General features: G+C 38.7%; 1 protein-coding gene and 1 pseudogene across 6 annotated transcripts; one reads left to right on the top strand and one right to left on the bottom strand.

The window, feature by feature from the left end:
• Positions 1–443: 443 nt before the first annotated feature.
• LOC122658378 overlaps positions 444–13,558 on the bottom strand; it is a 32,659-nt pseudogene continuing 19,544 nt past the window's right edge.
• Positions 11,163–13,393, top strand: LOC122658379 (serine/arginine-rich splicing factor SR45a). Of its 6 annotated transcripts, none has more exons than XM_043853310.1 (7): positions 11,163–11,200; positions 11,360–11,446; positions 11,561–11,672; positions 11,931–12,080; positions 12,508–12,571; positions 12,708–12,822; positions 12,883–13,393. In XM_043853310.1, the coding sequence occupies exons 1-7, from the start codon at positions 11,178–11,180 to the stop codon at positions 13,376–13,378; spliced, it is 1,047 nt and encodes a 348-aa protein (XP_043709245.1). In that variant the 5' UTR covers positions 11,163–11,177; the 3' UTR covers positions 13,379–13,393. The 6 variants fall into 6 exon arrangements, 4 of the variants coding, with proteins under 4 accessions (XP_043709245.1, XP_043709244.1, XP_043709243.1 ...); XM_043853309.1 differs by having other exon boundaries at positions 12,708–12,844; positions 12,875–13,393; XR_006332434.1 differs by lacking the exons at positions 12,708–12,822; positions 12,883–13,393 and adding an exon at positions 12,250–12,353.

The following is a 13,558-nucleotide window of genomic DNA, read 5'->3' as shown; positions in this document are numbered from 1 at the left end:
GTCACATGCAAGGTGATTTTCGAGAAATTACTGACCAAATCTAACTGTTAGAACTCGCTAAAATTTTGATCCAATCGCCTCAAACCCTAAGAGAGACTCGATCCAAATTTTTACCATCCACCCAGTCGATTGTCTGAAATTATACTTTTACCCCTCTCTCCTATCTCTACTACAAAACCTCCATAACTCCAGATTTAAATCATCTAACCATCTGATTTAACTGTAACTTTCAGCATATATTCCCCTCCACCCTGTCCACACTCAACCTAAATATTAAGCCCATTCAATCACCTGATTTTCTGTTATTATAAACCCTAGATTACATCATCTTCCACCCTTCAAAACCCTAAACCCTAAACCTAACTTGCAGCCAATTCATTTCAACACACATTCCTCCATAAAAATTGGGGTTTTTGTCAAATGCCCCTCTAAAAATGCCCATTTGTCCAAACACCTCCTTGAAACTTTTCTAATTGTAAACTCCCCCTTACTTACAAAACATTATGACAATTTAATCCTTGCCGTTAGTCTTGAACGTTATATGCAAATGGATTGACTTTTTTGACTAGTCGTAGACCATTTAACCCTTAAAAGGGTAGAATGACCAAAATGACCCTCTGAGAAAACCCATCCAAACTAAAGAATAAAATGACTAAAATGTCCCACTAATAAAAAACATCTAAATTAAAAAATAAAATGACCAAAATGCCCTCATCTTCCCCAAATTGTTTAGGGTTTGAAACTGAAATCATACCCTAAACCATTTGAGGAAGATGAACCCTAAAATCGAAACCCTATAATCACCCATCAATCCCTTTAGGTAGAGGGGGATTGATTTGCAGGTCAGATTTTTAGGTTGAGTGGACTGTTCGGTTGAGGATTTCCATGATGGCTGCGAAGGGTGGAGAAGGGGGAGATGCATGGGAGAGGGTTAAGAAGATGGTTTTGAAGTAATTGATCAATTCTGGCCGCTGCATCCCAATTCGAATTGGTTTCAGATTGCAAGAATCGATCCCCTGCCATGTCGCTGACCCAACGAATCTTGTTAGTATACAAACTAAAATTAGGTTCTACCTGCCCGCTTCCTTTGATCTGAAAATAGAGCAGCATGGGAGAGGGTTAAGGTTTCGAATTTGGTTTATTGATAGAATAGAGCATAAGATGCTCTGTTCACTTCATTTTTTGTGTTTTTGGTCTCTTAAAAGTGGAGTGGTAGGGGTGGTCGGAGTTTGTAGCGCAGGTGGGGCGGTGGTGTGCAGTGTCCACAGTAGAGCAGTGGTTGAAGAAGAAGAAGAAGAAATGGTGAGTCCCAACAGGTGGTGGTCCGAAGTTGCAGCGATAGAGCATAAAGAAACGAAGAAGAAGAAGAAATGGGTTGGACCCCATGTCTTTATATTAAAAATTAAAAAACATATTAAGGGTAATAGAGTAACTTCATTAATTTAGATAGATTTTATCAGAGGGTCATTTTGGTCATTCTACCCTTTTAATTGGTCAAAAAAATCAATCCGTTTGCATATAATGTTCAAGACTAACAGTGGGGACTAAATTATCATAATATTTTGAGAGTAAAAAAGAGTTTACAATTAGAAAAGTTTCAAGGGGGCATTTGGACAAATGGATATTTTCAGGGAGACATTTGACAAAAACCTTAAAAACTTATTGTAACCTTCACTGATAGGTCCCCCCCCCCTCCCACACCTGCCTAGCATAACCAACACCTCAAACCCTAATCCTAATTTTGACCAAAAATCATAATTTGTATTATTCGGACTATCAGTTCATATCAGATCCTGGTGTCCTGGTTCCTAGTTGGTCTCCTATCAATCTAGGACTACATTAGGTGGATGGGAAAAGAATATATGAAATGGACATTACTGATTATTACCCTTCGAATTTATTTGGAACAATTTTCAACTCCTAAACAGAAGACAAAAAGCAATCTAAATTCTAAAAGCTGACAAAGAATGTCTCAGAGATTTGATCCAAGACTAAAGTTCATCCCTCTCATTTATATATAAGCAGCAATCCTCAAACTTCTATTAGAATTGACCTTCATAAAGCCAATAACACAATCATCCACTTGTATTGCAAAACACAATAACAGGGGAGGAAAACAAGGTTTCAAAATCCAAACCGACGAAATTCCAAGTGTTACAAGGTTTTGAAAGCATCTGAGCAGAGATCATTGATCAATCAAGATGGATCTGCAGGTGATGAGCCAACCACCAAGATTCTGTTTCAAGGAATAATATTTCTAGACCTACCAATCAGATCTAATGGCTATGATTGCTTAGATCTGATCTCAGATTTAATGATTATGATTTGAGGGAAAATATCAACAGAAATCAAATATGATTTTCCAAATTTAAAGAAAAGGAATAAACTAGCTAAATGTGAGAGGTTGATGGATATTGTGTAGGAAATTAACTCCTAAAATTAGGATCTAAATGATCACACGACAGAAGGAAGGAGGAGAGAGAGGATTGTCAATGGGTTGATTAAGTGAGAAGATACTTAGAGGGAGAGGGAGAGAGTAGAGAAAAGTAGAGAAAGAATTCCTATTACCAAATTGAAGAATGGAGAAAAAGGAAGAGATATAGGTCCAGCTCAGCCATTACCAAAATCAACAAAAATTAAATCCATCAACATAATTGATGGACGGGTTAAATCTATTTATAATAAACATTCAACGAAATCTTCTAAATCTAGGACTCTTGAAGAGAATAATCAACTTTTCTTGTAAGTCTCTAATTTCCTTTTAACAACCTATAACAAACAGTTCCACTTCTAACCCACAACTAGGACAGTTTGGCGGACCCCCTATATATTTAAGTAAACTTCTAACAAAAGAAAACTAATACCCATTGAATTTTTATCCTCTCAATTACACTGCAAGTACTTGACCGTCAAGTACATCTAATAGAGGGAGGTGGACCCCACCTCGGATAGTGTGTTCGGGCGGGGGTAGGATAGTCATTTCTGTTTCCTTTGTTAGATGTACTTGAGTCAAGTACGGACAGTGTAATTGAGATGATAAAGATCCACTACCCTACACGTCTAACCATTGGGCCCCACAAACAAATTCAAAACTAAACTAGTAATTTTAAAATCGTCATATAGTTTGGGCCCATGGTACTACAGTATTCTCTATTAACAAAAAAAAAAATAAAAATCAATCTTGATTGTGAGATCAAACCATATCAAACACATCTGAGATCACTCCTACATTAATATCACTATCAAATCCGAAATGGAACCAACAGCAAAAGTTACATTAAAGTGTATGTCAAAGCAAAGCAAAGCAATACAAGAAATGAGTGGCACAAAGAAAATCCCCCGCAATCTTATACCGAAGAACTAAGTAGTGACGAGAGTTTCTAAAGCAATGTGCTCCAAAGCCTTTTGCTTCTGATCCAAAGGACTGGGTGAATCATGAAAGAATCTATATATAGCTTTACAATTAAGTCCCTACAATCTCATACATAAAAGGGAGCATGAAAGAATGGTGATGCTTCAAGAAACAACTATAAAGCACTATCATGGCGAGATTTTGGTGTATCAACTTTTTCTGAGTTTTAACTTTTAATAGCAGTCAAATTGATTTGATAAGGTTCTTTACAGGAATTCATCATAATCGTTGTTACTAAGCGAAGGTGGTGCTTGGTCACTATGCTGCAGGCTTGGCAAAAGTGCTCTCTCCATCCTTGAACTCTGGCGTGAACATTCAAGAGTCTGTGGAGAACACTTTCACATTCAGATATTGGCTAAAAAATCCTTCCCCTTTCAAAAAATCGTTCTATCTTTAGCTTATGGGGTAGAGTGGCAGATTATTGCATTTTGTGGATTCAACCACTACTCAGCCTTATCCCAACTAAATGGGGTCGGCTACATGAGTCCTTGCCCTCCAATCAGCTCTATTCAAAGTCATACTTGATACAATGCCCAACCTATGCATGTCTTTCCTCAGCATTTCTCCTAGGGTCATTTTAGCTCTTCCCCTAGCTCTTTTAATTCATTGAATCTGAATCAACTCACTCCTCTGTACTAAAGCATCAAAAAGCCTCCGTTGAACATGACCATGCCACCTCAAACAACTTTCTCATAGCTTATCATGTATCAAAGCTCCTCCCAAATCAACTCTAATATGACCATTCCTTACTTTATCTTTCCTAGTTTTGCCACACGTCCATCTCAATATCCTCATCTCTGCTACAGTGAATTTATCTACATAATACTTCTTAACTGCCCAACATTCCACACCATACATCATATCCGATCGTTTGACTGTCCTATTAAATTTTCCTTTAAGTTTTAAAGGAATATATCGATCACAATTCACAACACTTCGAACACACCTCTCCACCTCTCCACCTCTCCACTTCTCCACTCCATCCATCCTATTTTAATTCTTTGTGAAACATCATCCTCTATATATATCACTTCTTTATTTATGATTGAGCCCAGATACCTAAAATTTCACTTTGCGGAATCTCCGTCTCATCAATTTTCACCACTTCATTATCCATTCTAAATTATTTCAATGGCAAAACGATCTTGTTTTCCTCGATCAGAGGAAAAGGTGATTGCAAGGTGGGTGAATTTGGGAGAGAGAAAACAATTGGTATCGAGGGAAGTCAAAGGTGGGAGATTTCCAACATACAAAACGATAATTTAGTAACACCACAAAATTTGGACGTGGAACTAGCAGTTTAGCAAGAATGGGCATGAAAACAGGCGCTCCCTTTAAACAAGATACTAAACAAAACAACTAACATAACGTCCAAGATTAGGACCCTAACTTAACTTACTCGCTAACCACGTATATTATCATCATAAAATAAAATAGGATAAATTACACCTGAGGTACCTCATGTTCAAATGGACACTAGGGGTACCTTAGGCTCCAAAACTGACACTTGGGGTACCTTGTAAACTGTTTTTGTTTACAAATCAGACATATTTCCAATTTTACCCCTCCATCTCCTCCTCCCCTTCGTCCCCACCCCAAGTTGAGCCACCGCCCCACTCCAACTGCGCAACTTGCACCCAATCCCTCTGCAACTCCCATCCCCACCCCCACACTTTTGCAACCCCCCTCCACAACCTCCCACCCCACCCCTCCCCTACCCCCTCCCTTCCCCTGCAACCCTGCTCCACCCCCTTCCCTGCTTGCACACTCCCCTCCCCACCCCACCATGCTACCTGCAATCCCCCTCCCACCTTGTACAAACCATTGAAGTGACCCAATCTGCAATGGTCCGAAGATGGAAATCGTTTTAATAGTTTGAACCATTCATGAACATCACAGCAAATACGATTAAGACATTTATGGCTCCCACATAAATAAGGAGTTGTGCAACAGCTACATAATGGAAGTTCGATGGAATATAGAATAAGGAGTTACAATACCTATCAGCCAAAGGAAACCCTAAATGGAACATGAAAATGTGACTGAATTGATCACGATTACTCTTCGGAACAGAGTGGAAGAAGGGAAGAGATTCTCAAACAAGGAAAAGGATCCAATGACTTTGAAAGAATTGAACGAGGAGCAGTATGAGGTAAAAAAATAATGTACGGTTCTGGAGAATGATGATAAGGGTGACATATCTGTCAACTTTTCCACTATCAACCCCCCCAAGAGAAAAAAAAAAAAAAACTCTTGCCTTACGTAAAGTTGTTAAAGTACTATTAACATTTGGATTTGAAATCACTGCTTATATACTTGTATCGGCCCTAATTCACTAGAACGTTTTGTTGTCTTAGTAAGAGGATGAAGTAATGTAGTCCTAGGTAGGAGTAATCCCACTAGGCGCCAAGGTAATGGGGCCACACACAAGGGCTGACCGATTGGGCTAGGGTTTAGTAATTTAGGGCAAAACTAGGGTTAGGGTTGGATATTGGGAAAGGGGTTTATAAGGTATTAATGGGTAGGTCTAGGGGGTCAATATGGCATAGGTTTTATGATGTTTGAATGAATGGAAGTAGGTTAGATGAGTTGGACAACAAGATAAGGTTATTTGAGACAATTCCTAATGGTGGTAGGAGAAGGGGATTCTAGGGTTTAGGGTGGTGAGGGTCTGATGAAACTTGGATCAAGTGTCAATAATGATGTAAGGGATATATGTTGAAAGTCTGGTTTGAAACTGATAGACAGATTTGAAGTTATGGAGGAATCCTAGATAGGGTAGGAGTGAGGGTATTATGGTAAATAGGATAATGGAACTAGGGTTAAGAGATATGATTAGGTTGCCAATTTCAGAATTAACATGTCATGAAATCAGAATCGAGTATGGTTGAAGGTCTGAAACTGTTATTAATGGAGGTAAGGGCAGAATGGGAAATATGAGAATATATTCAAATCAGACAACAGGAATTATGTCAAATTTGAATCACTTACCAAATTAGGGTTAATAGAGGTATGGTGAAAATCTGAGTCCAATCGGATGGCTGGTTTGATAAATCTCAAAAATCACCTTGTATGTGACCTTCTAGAAGGAAGAAGAATAGTTGCAGAATTTCTTACTTGTTGTAGGATTAATGGAGGGGGATGGAAGGCTGATTTAATGATCTGATTGGGATTGATGGAAAGAGGGTAGATCTAGGTTAGAGGGTAAGAAATAGAAGGTGTAAACAGAATCTTTGAATCAAACTTACTGGTTTGAAGAACTCAAAGGCACCAGCTTGAAAATTGTAGAAACCACCCGATCTTCTCGATGCAAGGAGTCCACCCACTCTATCCACCTTGAGATCCACAAGGATATACATTCACAAAGAGCAGCAGCAGTAATGGCAGCAAGCATAAAACTAATTTTTATTAATCAAATTCATATTCAATGCTGGTCTCCCTTACAAACTTATATAAAAGACTCAAAAATAGACTTAAACACTAAAAAAGAAAGGCCTAATCCTATCCCTAACCTATTAGCTAACTTAAATTGACTAGGAAACTAAAATAGACTCAAAATAGAGTTATAATCCAGCCCAACTAAACAGCTAAAAGAAAAACAAATAAAATCACTTAAATTGAACCATTGGTTGAACAAATTCAATTTAAAAAACCAAATAAAAAGCTAAGTATAAAAATAAAACTAAGTATGGGAGCTAATCCCGTATGCAACCTATTTACCTATATTTTAGGCCCATAAAAATGGCCTTCTAGATCTCAATCTGATTATATGACATCTTCCTCAATATTATTATAGAACTTATAGAATCAAATTCAAATCGAAACCAAATTCACCTAGACGATCAAATTGAATTCAAACTAGATAATCAAAACTAAAATCAAAATTGAAAAATTGAATAACTGTCAAATGGTATAAATAGTTTAGTTTTAGTATACAATTATGGGGAAAAAGGTTGCCAGGCTATCCAACTGTGTGTCTGTGTCTCTTTCCACCCCATCCTGTGTTTTCAATTAACGCATGCCACTAGCTTGCAAAAAGTGAGCAGCGTGCCCAACCCTAGCCCCTAACCCCTAATCTCTTGCCCGAAATAAAAAACTATTTCATTGAGAATCAAACCAAAACCCAGCCAATAAACACTCTTTTAGTAGTAATCTCATTATTATTATAGGTGCTCAACAAAAACATAAAAAAAAAAGGATTTTTATCCACTGCTGTAACTGTAACACTGCTGTACTCATCGTGCGATGTTGCAAATGCCATGTGTGCCATGTGAGATCCACTATGTACAAATGACACCTATAGCACCGCACGATGAGTATAGCAGCGTTGCAGTTACAACAGTGGATAATGATCCAAAAAAGGAGAGGGGTCCCGGGTTGGTTTCACTCCATATTCAATGGTTTAGATTAGCGACATCAGATCTCCACTAGGAAGAAAGATTCTGTTGTAGCTATTTCTCTCAACGTTCCTCCGCTCTGTGAACTAGAGAGTAGAGACTGAAGAGACTCAGACTGCAAGTGGGACGAACAAAGAGTAGAACCCACAAACGGTAATCCTCTCCTCTTTTTATTCTTTATCTCTGTTCAAATTGCGATGAAAGCCCAGTTGGGGTTTTGTTGCTTGTTTCTAACACGAAAGCTTTTAGCTCTCTGCAATTAGCGATGAAACCAGGGTAAGTGTCATGATTTCTGCCCTACCTCATCTGCTATCAGAGGGGTTTTGTTGGGGATTCATCACGTGCTATGATTTTCGTCATTTCTTAATTCTTGGAATAAGGAGTCCATTGGCTTCAATGGCTCTCCATTATCCAGGAATTTAATCTCCTGCAGTAGTGGCAGTGTTCCCGGGTTCGTCTTTCACAGATTGAGTATCTCGACTGATGTGGTTACCCATGTTTCTCACTCCCAAGACCAACTTTTGGGAAAAATAGTCCTTCAAAACTCGATGACTCCTGGCTTCTCTCCCGATTGAAAAAAGACATCACTTTCCTCTCCTCTTCTTGCGACTGCGAACTTGGGAGTGCCCACTGCCCAGGTATGCGACCTTCTCCCTCTTCTTCTTCTTCTTCTTCGTTTTCTTTCTGCATTTCCCCTCCCCCACCCTCTTTTACCGCCTTACCCGGCGAGGAGCAATCTTGATTAAACAGAAACCGAGACTCCACAGCCGACTCCACAGCCGGTGAGAGAAGAGGAGTAGAGAAGAAGAAGCACAGGGAGGGGGAGACTGGAGAAAGAGAGAGAGAGAGATGACATTGGACAGAGAGAAGGAGAGAGAGGTTGAGCTAGAGAGCGCAGTGTACACAAACTGCTTGTTACTAGGGCTCGATCCATCGTTTATTGGTTGTTCTTTATAATGCAGGCTTTTCTCTCTCAACCTCCACCCTTGCAGTGTCTTCGTTTATTCTTTGTCAATCAAATCTGTCATTGGTTCATTACTGCCCAAATTTCTAGATACTCTTCTTTTTTAGTATGTGAGGGTCTTTACCCACTTTTGCTTCTATTCGATCCTGAAATTGGCCTTCTTTTATTTATTGGGTTCTAGCTCTTGTAATTTTTTTTCTTCTGAATATTATCTACTCTTTTTGTTTTTGACGGAATTTTGTTGTAAATCAGTGTAAGAGTATAAATTGGAGATTTTTTGTGTAATATATTAGATTCAAAGGATCTTACCCCTTTTAAAGCTGTTGTTGTTTTTCTTGCTTAAATGAGATTAATATTTTGGCAAAAATTTTAGTTCCACCTGTTTATTGTTGAGTTTAATTAGGTGTCTGTGAAAGACCCATTTGGGAATTTGCTTGAATTGATGAATCCAGGGTTTCATAAATTTGCTCTTCTCTGTATAATTCCATTATTTGAATTCGTTTCAATTTTTGGGTAACAATGGGAATGGACAGAACCAGAAGCCTTTTGGGAAACTAGGATCTGTAACAAGTGTGAGACGACTGGATACTGCCCATTTGGAAGCAAGCTTTTTGTAAGTCCATTGTTTGTTTTTCATATCCTTGATTCGTTAAGCTTGTTATTTGAACATCACTATATCAATATGGACTCAATCTACCTTGCAGATCCTAGATTAAATAATCTCTTTGATATGATATTGATCCTTTGCTTGTGTGAGGGGTGGCTTGTGAAGTTGATCGCTTTGGTGAGGCCTGGCGAATGGGTTAATTTGTATAGATTTGCATATGTTCCATGTGGCTGCACAGATGGTGATTGAAGAAAGCATTGTTTTGAATGCTATCTTTATAGACGTTAAAGCAATGATCTTTCAATCTAGTTATCTAGGTTGATATGTAAGTATTTTGTATCTGCAAGGAAACATTGTACAGGTAGATACCAAACAGACACAGACTCTGTCTTCTTGACAATCATCTCCTCTGGCTAGGGATGTGATTTAGGATCTTTAGAATTCAAAGTAATTAGGGATTTAAGATGTAATTTGGTTTGAGGGACAGGGTTCAGACGTTGGTTGTTTTATGAATTCAGATGTTTATGGTTGTTAGATGGAAAAATCAATATGGTAGGTTAAGTCATTAGGGTATCAAGAAAATGCCTAAAAGGGCAGAATCTGATTAAGAGTTGAAATAGGTGGTTGTTATACAGAGATCGATTTATCTTGAGTTCTTGTAGGTTGATTGAATTTTTTTCCCCCAGTGATTGGTTAGTAATGGATGATGGTTGCAGTTTTGATTGGTTAGTATGGATGATTATCACAGTTTGATATTTCACCACAGGGAGAGATTACTTCTATGTGTGGATTCTGAGCATTCGTTTCCCTTTATTTTGTGCAAATTGTTCTTTTGATGATAGATTATATTTAATTTATTATATTTTAGTGTTTTTCTGGGTAAATCTTTGTAGTAGTCTGATATTTCATCAGTTACTCTTTTTGCATGTTTATCTCTGTCTGCATCTCTTTTTTCTCCTTCGTGTAAATCTTCTCGAGTTTGAGAGCTACCATTTATGCTACGGATATTGATTTTGTTCTCTACTATATAGTGTTTTCTTATTCTTTGGGGTTCTGATTCTTATTTTGAAGGGCTGTTGGCCTACTTATTATTCTTCGCATTGAAGGTTTCGATTTTCAGTCTGGTGTGATTCAATTGTGCGATTTAGTTTTGTCCTATGTGTAGATTATGCATTCGTTTCCCTTTATTTTGCGTCATTGCTTTTTTGTTTTTATGGTAGATTAGTTTTAATTTATTATATTTCAGCATATTTTCTTTGGAATTCTTGGCAGTCGTCTGATATCAATTAATTATATTTTAGTCTGATGTTTTGGAGGATTTTGATTCTGTTCTCTTGTATATAATGTTTTCTTATTCTTTGTGGAATAATTGGGGAATGTTATTCTGCTTTACAATTAGAAATTTTTTTTTTTTTTGGTTGAGAGGGGAGGGGGGTTGTTGTTAATTTGCTCATGTTGTCCAAAAAGGTTTGGACGGTACCCTGTTCTGGTAAAAGAGCTTGAAAATACCCAGGGGTGGTCATTTGTTTACTTTCTTGGAATTGTTGGTTTACTTGATGAGACCTTAAGAATTGGATGTTTTCAGTAATGATATAGCTATAGGGTATTTGGCTCTTGCTCTGTCATGCTACTTGACTTGAAGAAACTGTGTTGTGTTGTATGCTTGCTGATTGCATTCCGTCAGATGGTTTTAGTAACTGAAATTGTTTCATAGAAACTGTGTTGTGTTGTATGCTTGTTGATTGCAATATGTCAGATGGTTTTACTTACTGAAATTGTTTCATTGTGTTGTTCCAGATGTCATATTCGAGACGTTCAAGGTGTGTCTCCTTTCCGTTTCTTTATGTAGATTTTGTGTTTATTATGTGCATGATTATAGAATCAAGATGATAGTGTCCGTGTAAATGTTTTCCATTCTTCAGAGTGATATTTGTATTATATATTTTAATTTTCTGTGAACATTCTCTTGAATTCCCCAGGTCTTCCCGCTCTCGATCTCCATATGGGCGGCACAGTAGGTCTGTTTCAAGGTCATTGTCAAGGTCGAAGTCAAGAAGCCGGTCAAGGTAAGCCTACACGATGTTATCCCTATGCATCATCTTACCACATAAGTTGTCCCAGACATGTGTTGACAATGCTAACAAAGCATATCTTTTTGTGTGTTGTGCAATTGCCTGCAGAAGCAATGATTCAACTGATGTGGAAAATCCTGGGAACAATCTCTATGTGACTGGTTTGTCACCTCGCATTACGAAGAAAGAGCTTGAGAAGCATTTTTCCTCTGAAGGAGAGGTATCTGTAAGTTGTTGTAGTGTGTTGCTAGATTTCCAATTTTTTAGTGGATGCGAAGGTTTTTTTTTTGTATAAGATGAAGGATTTAAGGTTATTGATCGGCTCACGATCAATTTTATGTGTGATCCATTTGTTTTTGCATCCTACTGTTTTACTCTTATTTTCTCACGTTGTCACATATCTGTGATTTATGGTTTTTTTTTTTAGGGGGGGTGGGGTTGGTTTGTTGTAAATACTAAGGTCTTTGGTTTTTTGCAGGTGATTGATGTTCACCTTGTGGCTGATCCATGGACAAGGGAGTCTCGTGGCTTTGGTTTTGTGACCATGGCAACCCTTCAGGATGCTGATCGCTGCGTCAAGTATCTGAATCGATCAGTTCTTGAAGGTCGGGTCATTACAGTGGAGAAGGTAAATAAATATAATTTTATATCATATGGTATTAGTTGCTGTCATTTAATTGAGTCACTGGTCGCTCCTGGAGTTAGATACAATTAGATCGGAAATATTGATAAATTTGAATGTTCCTCTGTGTTTTGAGTATGTTTGCTCTTTGTCGCCTGAAGTGTTTTGGCAGCAGGGTGGCTGTGTGTAGCAGCTCTTCACCAAACTCCAAAAGCCTTACCACAACTTTAACAATCAAATCAAACTCATCAAGCAAATATCAGACTATATAATGAGAGGGTTGTATGCCCTGCATTTCTCTCTTTTTCTTGAACATTCCTAGTTGTACTCTTCATTTGAATATCACACTAATCATATGCTTCTTATTTTCTTCTTCGCTGGTTTGCTGTGAATCTCGAATTCAATGATCTCATATGCTATTTTTTGACTTCAGGCAAGGAGGAGAAAAGGTCGAACCCCGACCCCAGGAAAGTATCTCGGAGTGAGAACTATCCGTGGTACTCTCTCTCTCTCTCTCTGTCTCTCTTCACACACACACACACGCCACTATTCTAGAAGTTCTTTGCAATTCACTTTACATAAGCTGATATGAACCCTAGGTCATATTTTACCTTTTTTCTTCAAATGATGCAGTGCACCGGCGATCACCAAGCTACTCACCTTACCGTAGGAGCCGTTACAGTTCCCCTCGTTATTCGTCTGAGAGGGATCGGGAGAGATCATACTCTCCTTACTACAGCCGGCGCAGGTCATACTCTCCTCACAGCAGCCGGAGAAGATCATACTCTCCATACTACCGTCGGCACAGGTCTCCATCACGATCTTGTTCCCCCTACAGCAGATCACCTGTTGGCAGACGGGAACGCTCGTACTCACCGTATTACTCAAGGTCATACTATCGGAGACACCGATCTTATTCTCCAGATGACCGCTCTGTGTCACCCTACTACAGAAGGCGGCATGATCGATCAGTCTCTAGGAGTGTGTCACCACCAAGGAGGAGCTCAAGGAGAAGCTATTCCCGAAGTATGTCACCCAAGCTGAGGAGGAGAAGCTCAAGGAGGAGCTACTCACGCAGTGTCTCACCACCAAGGCCCAGGAGCTCTAGGAGAAGCTACTCTCGTAGTGTGTCCCCTGCTCGTAAGAGCTCAAGGAAGAGTGTCTCCCGTAGTGCCTCACCCAGGAAGAAGAGCTATTCAAGAAGACATTCTAGAAGACGCAGTATGAGCTCAGAATCAAGATCTAGATCTGTATCAAGGTCAAGGTCAAGGTCAAGGTCAAGGTCTCCATCACCTTCGTCGTAAGAAGCTGTTTAATTATATGTTGAATCAGTGTTAGGTAAGTCAGTAGTAGAGATGTTGCTAGACTGGTTTGCATATTTTGAGCTTTCTCAACTCTTTGATAGCGTACCTGAATATTGTGGGCTGTCTGCTGTTGCACATTTTCTTTAAGACTGGTACATTGTGGCGTTCTATAACACTTCT

This window comes from Telopea speciosissima, chromosome 4 (assembly GCF_018873765.1).
Source record: "Telopea speciosissima isolate NSW1024214 ecotype Mountain lineage chromosome 4, Tspe_v1, whole genome shotgun sequence".
NCBI classification, from domain to species: Eukaryota; Viridiplantae; Streptophyta; class Magnoliopsida; order Proteales; family Proteaceae; genus Telopea; species Telopea speciosissima.
Note: the sequence above shows the minus strand (reverse complement) of the source record. Positions and strands in the feature narration are given on the sequence as shown.

Excerpts from the sequence above, each read along its gene's own strand:
- LOC122658379 (XM_043853308.1), top strand. The coding sequence starts at position 11,178 with ATGTCATATTCGAGACGTTCAAG. Across the intron at positions 11,673-11,930 it reads ATTTTTCCTCTGAAGGAGAG|GTGATTGATGTTCACCTTGT; the intron begins GTATCTGTAAGT and ends GGTTTTTTGCAG. Across the intron at positions 12,572-12,707 it reads CGGAGTGAGAACTATCCGTG|TGCACCGGCGATCACCAAGC; the intron begins GTACTCTCTCTC and ends CAAATGATGCAG.